This window comes from Venustampulla echinocandica (assembly GCF_003357145.1).
Source record: "Venustampulla echinocandica strain BP 5553 chromosome Unknown scaffold_11, whole genome shotgun sequence".
In the NCBI taxonomy this organism is placed as follows: Eukaryota; Fungi; Ascomycota; class Leotiomycetes; order Helotiales; family Pleuroascaceae; genus Venustampulla; species Venustampulla echinocandica.
Genome location: NW_022474216.1, coordinates 417078 through 428363, shown reverse-complemented (window position 1 = coordinate 428363; position 11286 = coordinate 417078). Strand labels below are relative to the sequence as shown.

Sequence of the window (11286 nt, the reverse complement as noted above, 5' to 3'; positions counted from 1 at the left end):
TATTTGCTTCCATCCTCGTCACCACAAGATACAGATACAACCACGTCGCTGGCGATCCGAGCCTCGACGGTGGTCCATACTACTACGCTACCGTCAGCCGTCAGTACAATGTTACCAAGTACCGGTCACATCGGAGTGCATACTGTAGTGTACATGTCCAGTTCGTTGCTACCTACTCACTCACTCACTCAGCGGTCCGGTGCTGGACGAAGTACGAGTACATAGTATTGCCGTGGGGTCATTATCGTCATGCACGTCGTGTGTTTGGAATTGGAATTTCCCCACGAAACCAGCCCCGCGAACTCCACGCGCCTCCACGTTTCAACGCCAGCTTCTCGTCGCTCGATACGGAGTAATTGGTAGTTGGCACGATGCCCAGAATCCCTAGATCGCGCTGAGTGATCAATCTGATCCACCGTCGAACTCTGGGGCCGCCAGTATCGCGGCCTGCAAATACAACTGCCACTCGGACGCTTGTCCTCCGTTACCAAGTTCTAACTGCTCGCGCCGCTCTATAAGCTACAAAGTTACACGTCACGAGAAGCTCCGTTCCCTTTGGGACTTGCGAGTATCGAGTTATGAGTTGACGCCACATGCCCTATGGTGTGCATACTCGAGTAGCATACGAGAGTGTCGAGGTCAGCAGGGACGACCAGCAGCGTGTTAGCCACGACTCTGGCGTTCTGGGGCACCGGTACTTGTGCTTCTGTGCTTCCTGTGATTCTGTACTTCTGTGCTTCTGTACTACGAGTACTCCATGGCAAAGACCAGCTCCAAGCTCCAAGCCCAGCCACATGTCCCGCGACCGCGGGGCAGATTAGCAGATTAGCAGAACCAAGAGCAAGCTCGCGACCGTGTTAGGCCTACGCACCGTTAGGGCGTGAACTATGGATCAGAGTCCTGGGTTAGACCCTGAGCTTCCGCCATTCAGCGCCCCGCGAGGCGCGCAAACCGAGGGACAATGCTCCCCAGACTTGGGTACAGTTCGTAGTGGTTTGGATGGACATGGAGATGGGAATGGTGTGCCGAATATACTATCCAGCCCAGCCTCCCATGGGCGGTTATCGTCAGACGGTGTGGGAAACAAGTTCTCGAGCGGAGGCGTCTTACGTGCTTTCATATCACCACCATCACCATCACCATCATCATTAACCATAATCATCTGCTCCACCATGTCCGTTCTCCTTCGCCTCTCTCCAGAAGGGGTTTTCCCTTCGGCCGCCACCTACGGAGCACAGCGTCCAGAGTACAGATCCCCAGATTCTCGCCGAGCAGCTCCTGCATGACCGTCACAGGGTTCGCCACGGTGGAATTAATGTTGCCCTGGCTGCTACTCTGCCAGAGGCTGCTACTCTCCAGCACATCGTCTGATATACCAATCCCCAGCGCTGTATCGCGGGGGCCCCCTTGCCCCCCCTTCGATCCACCCGCAATGTCGGCTTGTGCAAAGTGCCAAAGACCTGCGTCAGCTAAGTTCGCGCCCAGCTAGCCCTGCGCTACTCGATTCCTCAAAAATAGATATGGGACCACGATCCCTTATGACCTGGGCAAATTTCTTCGTCTTCGCTGATACTTAACGTTGCATGCATTTGCCATTTGAGCTGTTTTGTTCGGTTTCCTCCTGAATGCCCCGCGCCAGGACTTTGTATTTACCCTGCATCGGGAATCGATGAGCGACGCAGGCGTTGGGTTCCCCCCTCATCAGGCGTCATGTCAAATTCCTCCGCAGAAGAAGGATCTCCAACCTCTACTTCGGGCGGCGGGCGACATTTCTCCATTTCGGCCGACAAATTCAGCATAGACATACCCTCACCCAGCTTGCAACTCAATACCAACGGCAGCCTGACGTCGCCGAACCCGCTCAAGTCGCCAACCACTCGTCGCGTTCAAAACTTTTCCCGTGAGGGCATCCTGGGTTCAGCACAGAAAGCACGAAATCTGTCACAGTCGTCGGGCGACAGGGAATCTATGACGAACGGCATCCAAAACAGACAAAATAATACCGACGATGGGATTAATCCTCTAAAACGAAGGAATACGGATGTCGGCATTGATTATCCCAGGAGGAGGGCTACCATAGCTGTAAGTAGAGCAGCCTCCGGATGTATCAATCGGTGGTTTATATAATATATTAGTGCGAGATCTGCCGCTCTCGGAAGTCGCGATGTGATGGAACGAAACCAAAATGCAAGCTCTGCACCGAGCTGGGCGCAGAGTGTATTTATCGAGAACCGGGTATCAAGCTTGATGCGGGAGACAAGCTCATATTGGAACACCTCGCCAGGATCGAGAACATGCTTCAATCGGGCTTCGTGGGCCAGACATCCAACCTGGCCATATCTACCGGCTCGCCATCCGTCAATGGGGGGACAAACATCAGCAGCGATGAGGTGATAATGCAGAATGGAGCCAACTTTGTCTCTATGATCCCCGCAACAGGTCTTGGTACTTGGACGACGCCGACGAACATCTCCACCATGCCAAAAATTCATACGAATGCCGCACTGCACCTACTTCAATGGCCATTGATCCGTGATCTGGTCTCGAGACCTTACGATCCCCAAATTTTACTACAGCTTGAGATGTCGCGAGAGCCTATAACACTATCAAAAACTCCTTGCCTTGATCTTTCAAATACATCGACATATATCGAATCCTTTTTCGCCAAGGTCAATGTGTGGTATGCTTGTGTGAACCCATTCAATTGGAACGGCTACTACCGCACAGCGCTATCAAACGGCTTCCGTGAGGGACCCGAAAGCTGCATTGTTTTGCTAGTGTTGGCTTTAGGTCAAGCTAGTTGTACAGGAAGCATTTCGAGAATCCAAAACCTCGCCGACCCTCCAGGATTACCCTATTTTGCGGCAGCGTGGGCTCTCCTGCCTAGTTTGATGACGAGAAACACTGTCCAGTCCGCCCAATGCACGGTTCTTGCTTCTGCATATCTCTTCTACTTGGTGCGACCTCTGGAGGCATGGACCTTGTTGAGCAGTACAAGCACAAAGCTTCAGCTTCTCCTTAGTGCTCCTGGTAGAGTTCCGGACAAGGAGAGGGAATTGATGGAGAGGGTTTATTGGAATGCGCTGCTCTTCGAGAGCGATCTCCTTGCGGAGCTGGATCTACCCCACTCGGGGATTGTACAATACGAAGAAAACGTGGGACTTCCTGGAGGTTTTGAGCAAGGGGAGGAGGAAGCTGCTGGACGAGATGAACTGTGGTACTTTTTGGCCGAGATTGCCCTCCGGCGGTTGCTCAATCGCGTCAGCCAGCTCATTTACTCCAAGGACTCGATGGCATCTACGCAAAGTTTGGAGCCAGTAGTGGCAGAGCTGGACTTCCAACTAACACAATGGTACGATAGCCTGCCACAGCCACTGCAATTTCCTTACAATCGATCATTGCTGCAAGATCCGGTGCAAACCGTGCTACGATTGAGGTATTTTGCATGTCGAACTATCATTTACAGGCCGTACATCCTCGCGGTCTTAGACAATGAGCAAGCGGCACTAGATCCATCTGTTCGAGATAACTGCCGCAAATGCCTCGAGGCATCAATTCGGCAATTGGAGCATATTACTGCACAGTAAGTACCCACCCCAGTTGCTTAGGCATCAATGCTAACAGTACGAAGTCATGCCGGCCATATACCCTACCTTTGGCAAGGCGCACTATCAATCGTCTCTCAAACGCTCCTCGTCATGGGCGCTACTATGTCGCCCTCTCTGTCAAGTATTCTCTCGACGCTGGTACCTCATCTCGACGCTGTGGATGCCATCATCAATGACGTCGTGGTGGAGGTCGAGCGATACGTACATCTAGCGCCAAGTCTCCGACTGTCTGCTGAAATCATTCGCGAAGCCGAAATGCGACGACGCGCCTTCCTTGGGGGGTGATGTGTGTGAGCGATTTGTTATCTTCCCAATTTGATTCCGGCCTTGGACCTTATGGAGTATGCAGGCGTGCCAAAATAAGTAGGCCCGACTGTGGCTGTAGCCGTTACTCCAGAAGAGGCACTGCGCCAGGCCTTTATATTGATGTTTCGACATACACCAGTTGCGGATTGCAAGTCATCCGTGGTGATCGTGGTGGGTGCAGTGGACGAGTTATCCGCGGCGGGCGACCGGCACGGGTCTCCGGAACTATATATCCCACCCAATAAGGAAGAGCGCGATTTCGCACATCTTCTTGGTATATCAGATTCAAAACGCGGCACGACTATTATTGTGAGCTGGATAAGCGGTGGTGAAATTCATGATATGCGACAGTTGGGATATCAGCATCAGGCGCAAAGAGGAAGCTCGAAGTTCGAAGTCGGTAAGAGGAGGGATGGTTGTAGGGTCACTTATATATATATGGTCCAGGTACTGGCAGCGCATGTATATCTACTTAAGTATACTTGCAGTCTTGCGCCCACTTCTAAGCAAAGCCACAACGGATATCTCGTTCCCCAGTCCTATCCTCTGCGCCATAAATAGCATAGTATCCTGCATTGGTTCCCAGCTCTTACCACCTACCTACTTTGAATCTTAATATATATAGCTACTAGTCTGTCCAAGACCTGCGACTACCTCCATACGAGTCCACCATATATACCTCAGGACCTCCCTACTTAAGTAATATTGCGGGGACCCCGCAATATCCATCGTCATCTTCATTTGATCCTATAAATCATTTTGGGAATCGACTAAGTCGCTGTGCTCCTGGCACTAACCACAAATCCATATTCCAGACCCCAACCACCATTTCCGGGGCCCTGAGCAGGGAGCCATGTTACACGAGGTGCATGGCATACGATATGGTATGGCACACACCTCAGCACACACATTAGCAGCATTTTAACAGCATTTAGCATACCCGAGCGAATCCCACCCCACGATCCCGGTATCGTACGCGGCTAGGGATACAGCAAGCGGCAAGCATCGGACCCCCTTTTCACGGGTAGGGTTGTGGCTCGCTCCGCGCCGTAGTTTACGCAGCTCAGCCGAATTATCGTCACTAGTTTCAGATGCGGATTATTACCCCGTAATTAGTTGAAACTCAAAATTCCACCCATCATGTTGGGCGGTCGTCCATCTAAGGGAGGAAGAGTTGTGCCTCTGACAACTCCCCCCTAGCTGACCGGGCAAACCCACCATTATTACCCCTAAACACCCTCCACAAAGCGCGGCCATATACCTCTCCATATTACTTACTTGCTTGGTTATTTTACTTACTTACTTGGTCCTTCAGTGTTACACAGATTCGAAGAGTAATAGAGCCGTTTACTAACCATGAGCGAGACGACATGGGAGCTGATTATGTAGTGTTCTATAGTTCTTCCCATCATCCGACAGTAGCAGATGCACCTCTGACTGCAGGGGCTTATTCTTGTACATGTTCATGTACTACTTATCTATATATGTATGTTGTGCAGATGCGGATGCAGGGTTGGGAACCGGCAACGGGGAAACGATTTTCAGGAACAGAGCAGTTGCCAGGTGGAGGGTAAAAAGGAGGATAGAGTTGTAGCTGCGGGGCTATTGCCAAGGGATGATGAAATTTGGACAGAGTGGAGCAGTATTTGGGTTAAGGGAGGGCGGAAGAGGGCTTATATACGTAAGCTCTCTATATATTGGAATTGTGAACGGGAGTCTTAAAGATAAGTTGGATTTTGGCCTTTTTTACGTATTATTTCTTAGTCTGGTGGACCGGAGGATGGGAGGTATAACGGGTGAAAAAAGATGCAGAAACACCCAATTGCAAGTTACAAGATTGATAAATCAGTATATTGCAACATATAGTTGGGTTATGAAAAGTTAATAGTGATGAGTGCAACTATCCCTTATCCTTAAACAAGAAACTAATGTTCTATAAAGTCGTTTGCCAACAGGATCCATTACAAGAAAGCATCACTAACATGACGCAGCCACCCAATCTGGCTATTTTTCACCCTCTCTTGTTTAATTTCCTACTCAAGGTGCCATCTATCTTAGAACATCTTTGACAGCTGTAAAGGAGAACATATTATATCCTTTGAATATGTTGGTTTGAGCTCCTTTCATGTTTTCGTTAAAAAATTAGAAAGTGGACCTACTTTTATAAAATTATGAAGACAAGGTTTCTTGCATTTTTGGTTTGCTCAATTGGGTTGATTGTGAACATTTGCAAGAGGATCCAGCATTGAAGCAAAAAAGGGGGGGGAGGTCATGTGACCTTAAAGTCAATGGAATCGTGACTTCCATGAAAGGAAATTCTGACGCAACTTATCACTTTTACACTCCATTCCACCTTCGCAGGTGGAATACCGTGAATTGAATGGCAGATTAATACGACAATAGCCATCATTCCCCGTTCCTCCGCTATAATAAGCATAAAGGGGTAGCGAAAAGATTCCTATTGTCTAGGGATCCAATCGCACCTTCTTATTGGCTTTCTAAGTACAATTACAGGAGTTGCTTCCTATTCTTCTAAACCGGTTCCAACCTCAACTTCTCACGCCTGATGAACTCTTCTCTTTTTCTGTTCCAATCACAGATTTCCTTCACAAAGACTACCAGTTTGAGAATTTCAGCTCTGCGATTGAACTGTTCACTTCTCAAGGCTCTTGTCTTACCTTCAGCACGCATACAAGGAACCTTTTCTCAATTTCGGCTTCAAACATCGGCCTTCAACTCTAAAAACTCAGTCACCTCGGCCGGAAGTGGTTAATATTCCACATAGATCAACTCGCCTCCTTTATTCGAGCACGCTGAGGAGTTTCGGTTCCTGCATCATAGCTTCACATCGACCACCACACTGCCCCAGCCTCAGACATTCTGCCAGCGAGTACCCGTGGCACGCTCACCGATATCTAAATCGAGCTCCCGTTGACTCACTTCAATATAACGAAGCCTTCCAGAATAGTGTTCCTTTGATTCGCTTGAAACACAACAAACCCTTCAAAGTCATCTCCCTTTAATACTAGTGCACTTCGAACACGGCAATAACATCCCAATACCAATAGCGACGATGGCCCCGCGCATTCATTTTCGCAATCGCAGACTACAACTATTCATGGCACCCAACACTTCGAACAATGCTCAGAAAATCCAACCATCCACTCCAATTCCCGCTATCACTCTTACTCCACCCAATTCCAAATCAATTCATCTGCCCCTCAGGACCTGCAACGACATGGGCCCCATCGACCTTCAGGGGGGCAGCGACCTGAATCCAACCTCCAAGACCAACGATGTAGAGTCTATCGCACCAGCAACACTTATTTCTCCACCACCCTCCCCAACGTTGCTTCCTTCTATTGAGGACGGAAAATTCAAGGAGAATGTCTTGCTTGACTCAGAAAATCTTGCCCCCATTACTCCTCCCAAGGGAAGGAAGAAGACTACCTCAAGCCCAAAAGAGAAGACTACCTCAAGCCCAAAAGAGAAGACTGCCCCCAGGCCAGAGAAGAATGCATCCCCTCAGACGCCACCAAAAGGCGAAATCGAGAATGGAAGCCCGCAGAGAGCTCGTCCAGAAACCTCGGACATTGTGGTTCGCCGAATGATTGGCAGAGCCTTGGGACTGAAGATTCCGAAGAAGGAGGATGAGAAGACGGTTGCTGTTTCCGAGGCCATGAAACTTCCGGGAAGGGAGGAACGGGCTGCCTGCTGGGATGCTTTTAAGAATGCCCAGAAACCGTAAGGGGTATCATTAGACGATATGGGTTGCACTTTGGCACCCGTGAGAGACTGGTCATAGGGCTTTTGTGGAAGGTTGAGAAGTGATATTTGGGGTTTCGGTGTTTGTCCAATTAACTCAACAATAATAGATTCATTTTCCTTGCCTTCATGTTCGTTCTAGAACCTCTCAGGAAGACTTGAGATTGTGTCAATAAATAAATTTGAGTCCCCACCAAGAACAATAATCATAGTTTTATAATTGAATCTTGAGGATATATACCATCTCATCTCGCGGGTCCCATAAGTTTCGATAAAATGGAGTGGCAATTTTATATTGAAAGATGCTCAATAACATGTGGTAACCCAAATCCCCTCAAAATTTCAACCAGCAGTAATGCGTAATAAGAACGATGAACATCAAGTATCTTTCTCCCACATTAACTTCACTCTCTCGGGGTGTTTCATGCAAAGCGTCAACCCTACAGCAGAATCCTCAATAATCTCATGAATTCGACGCGAAGCCTGTTCGGGTGATTCTCCTACTTGCAATACCGGCTTGACTCGATGGTGTTGAAAAAGACGCGCAATTACAGCAACAAATTCAACTTGAGCGAACTTCTTCCCGGGACAGATTCTCGGTCCCCACGACCATGGTACAAATGCGCTGGCTGCAGCTTGCAGCAATTGTTCGTGCTCCAAGTCGGTTGAGTTGCCTTCTTTAATGATGAAGCGATCCGGCCGCCATACGTAGGAGTCGAAGCCCCAGGATTCGGGAGAAGTATGGGGGCCTAGCATGGAGATTATAATAGAGGTACTGGGAGGAATCATGTATGTCTTCCCTTTGATTGCTAGTGGTTGGTATGAATCATTGGTCTCTCTTGGCAGCATGACGACTGGTCCGAAGACTCGCACCGTCTCGAACTATTAACGAGTTTTAGCAATGCATAAGCTACCGATGCTAGGTTTTATTTCTCACCATTAATGCAAGACATCTCTTGAGGCGTGGAAATACTTCCTCGTAGTTCCAGTTTTCCACATCGCCATAAACACCAATGACAGCTTGGATCTCTTCCTTCAACCAAGACTGTATGTCATTGTCTGTTGACAACAGATAAACTGCATATGCAATGGTATTTGCAGTTGTGTCATGGCCGGCAAAGGTATATATAAACAGGTTCCCGTAGATCTCATCATTGCTCAAGGTGTTCTTTCCATCGCCTTGGGAATCTCGTAAATCGGATGCACGAAGAAGCGCACTCATAAGGTTATCCTTCTCGTCGCTTTTCAAATCCATCGATGCGCGCTCTTCGGCAACCATTTCGGTCAGGTATTGCTTGAATTCCACAGTGGCAGTTTGGACGGAGGAGAATCGTTTCGGGATAAAGGTTATAGAAGCGGCAACGAGTACGGCAATGAACTTGTTAAGGACAATGTGGAGGGATTCTTCAAAGGACATTTTGTGGCCTGGGCCCGGCTTGGAAACTCCACCTTGGAAGTCAAAAAATTTTCCGAAGCCAGCACCTGTAAGGACATGGAGCGCCAGAGTCATTGTATCAGTGCGGGTGTTGTTGATGCCAGCTTTCCCGGCATTGGCCCATGCTTGAAGCATTCCCGTTGCCTGTGAAAGGGATTCCTTCCACACGAGTTTACTCTAAAAAATGGTTAGAAATATGTAGAGCCAGTAAGATAAGCATAGGTCCATGCCGTCGAACCCATAAACTGGCTACCCTACTTACATTTCTTTCGTTAAAAGGAGGAGCTGTTATTTTTCTGTGTCGTTGCCATTTGTCTCCGTTCACACTGTCAACATTCGGCCCAAAAACATCCAAAATTTTATAAACATCAGGTTTCGGAAACTCCTTTCTGCGGACAAGGACATCTTCAATCGCATGCCCGTCGGCCAACATTATTTTGATCCCTCTGGGATCGACGATGATAAACGCTGGGCCCAGCTGACGGTGAAGTCTACTCCGTGTCTTCATATTCCATTTATAGGTGTCACAATTGGCGGCATCCCCGAGTCCATACGGCAGCCGGGCGATAAGAGGGAAGATATATGGCCCTATAGTTGCCCAGAAAGGGTTGTAGAGGTCGATGGACGAAATGACAATTGGCAATCCTATCTTCCGAGCTTTGCCATGGTGGTTGACGATCTTAACAAAGGGCCATGCCAATAACGCTATTACGATCGCTCCCACGATATGAACAAACGTCATGATGACTTTGAATTTGGGGTGAGGGACACTCGACGGTGCCTATCAAATCCAAGTGCTGTTGGGTATTTATATTAAGGTTGCGCAAAGTTCTTCAAACCGCGAGCGGGGGTTGCAGGAGCTGAGAAATCTGCCAACCGTTGTTCATTCGGCTGGCGACCAAGACTACGTACAAAAGGCATTGTTGTCCTAATCCGGCGTTTTACGTCACGTGTTGCCTGAACAACTTATCTGCTTGTTTTATAACGAGGTTGGATTGATAAACTTATTCAAAAAGTTCAGATAGCCTTAGAGGGCGTATGGGCGTATGGGCGGTTTACTATATGTATACATTGGAAATAGTGGTGTGGTAGCGCAGAGCGGAACAGCGCTAATGTACTTGCACAGCGACTACAGTTGGAACTACGGAGTTTGTGGCTGTACCCTCGTTTTGTATGACGATGAAGGGCAATTAGAAGGGTTATTTCTTTAAAATTAGAGTTATTTTCAGCAAGGTATTAGATAAATATCGTGAGCGAATAATACTCGTATACCCCCCAAGGTTTTCCAGCCAACAACTTCATGCTAGCTACCGCTCGTGCTCGCTCGTGCTCACTCACCCTCCGGGCTCCAGCTACCAGCTGCTTGTAATTTGTACCGCCCATGTTAGATTACCAAGGTACTCTTCCGAGCGTATGGTCTAACAGCAATCCAAAATATATATTGTCGTCTAACGGTAATGCACTAAGCGGCGTCACAAAAATGAGGTGGCCGCCAGCGCTTCAGGGGAAATACCAGGAGGAGACTGGACGGTGCGATTGGGGAACCATTAATCGCAAATTCCACAGCTATTGATAATCGCCATCAAAATACTATCTCCTAGACCGTTTCTCCCATGATGATTCTCGAGATTTGGTGCTTCTCTAGCTCGGAAAAAAATAAATGGCCGATGATCGGGTTGGTGGATGGCTACAGAGACATACCGCATAGGGGACTCTGTTGAAATGTTTAACAAAGGGCCTAATGGTATAAATGGCTGCTAGAATTATCTGATCCGTTATATTTGAAGTAGATAATTACCCTGTGTGTCCAGGACGCGCTTGCCCAGGCGCGAGACGATGCGGATCGGCTAGGTGATGGAAAGGGCGGTGGATGGAGGGTGTATGAAATAGGGCAAGAAATAAAAGAGATAGACCACGACCCAGTAAAGTAATATGCTCGGACAAACCAGTAAGGGCCTGAATAACAGGCTATGGCAATGATGTAGGTTCACATATTTTGCAGGGCAAGGCCCTTCAGAAATTGCTCGCCGAAGCTTTAAACGCCTCATTGCTCCTAGATACCTTGTGCCTAGGGTGCGATGGCTAACTAAGAGCAATGGAAATAACTGTTGGTTTGTAGAAAACCGGGCTTTAGAGGATTGTCAACCCGAAGATTCAATGATAGCACAGCGA

General features: G+C 48.4%; 4 protein-coding genes across 4 annotated transcripts; 3 read left to right on the top strand and 1 right to left on the bottom strand.

Annotated features, from left to right (window-relative positions):
- Window positions 1–887: 887 nt before the first annotated feature.
- Window positions 888–1286, top strand: BP5553_09666 (uncharacterized protein; the record flags this gene model as incomplete). The annotated part of the gene is made up of 1 exon (XM_032018289.1): window positions 888–1286. The coding sequence occupies one exon, from the start codon at window positions 888–890 to the stop codon at window positions 1284–1286; it is 399 nt and encodes a 132-aa protein (XP_031865588.1).
- A 424-nt stretch (window positions 1287–1710) lies between these two features.
- Window positions 1711–3893, top strand: BP5553_09665 (Zn2 DNA-binding protein; the record flags this gene model as incomplete). Its single annotated transcript, XM_032018288.1, has 3 exons — window positions 1711–2082; window positions 2136–3583; window positions 3632–3893. 3 exons carry the CDS (start codon window positions 1711–1713, stop codon window positions 3891–3893), a joined length of 2082 nt encoding a protein of 693 aa, XP_031865587.1.
- Window positions 3894–6987: 3094 nt separating this feature from the next.
- BP5553_09664 (uncharacterized protein) lies at window positions 6988–7662 on the top strand (the record flags this gene model as incomplete). Its single annotated transcript, XM_032018287.1, has 1 exon — window positions 6988–7662. The coding sequence occupies one exon, from the start codon at window positions 6988–6990 to the stop codon at window positions 7660–7662; it is 675 nt and encodes a 224-aa protein (XP_031865586.1).
- A 395-nt stretch (window positions 7663–8057) lies between these two features.
- On the bottom strand, window positions 8058–9856 carry BP5553_09663 (Cytochrome P450; the record flags this gene model as incomplete). Its single annotated transcript, XM_032018286.1, has 3 exons — window positions 8058–8561; window positions 8617–9291; window positions 9377–9856. The coding sequence occupies 3 exons, from the start codon at window positions 9854–9856 to the stop codon at window positions 8058–8060; spliced, it is 1659 nt and encodes a 552-aa protein (XP_031865585.1).
- Window positions 9857–11286: the final 1430 nt, after the last annotated feature.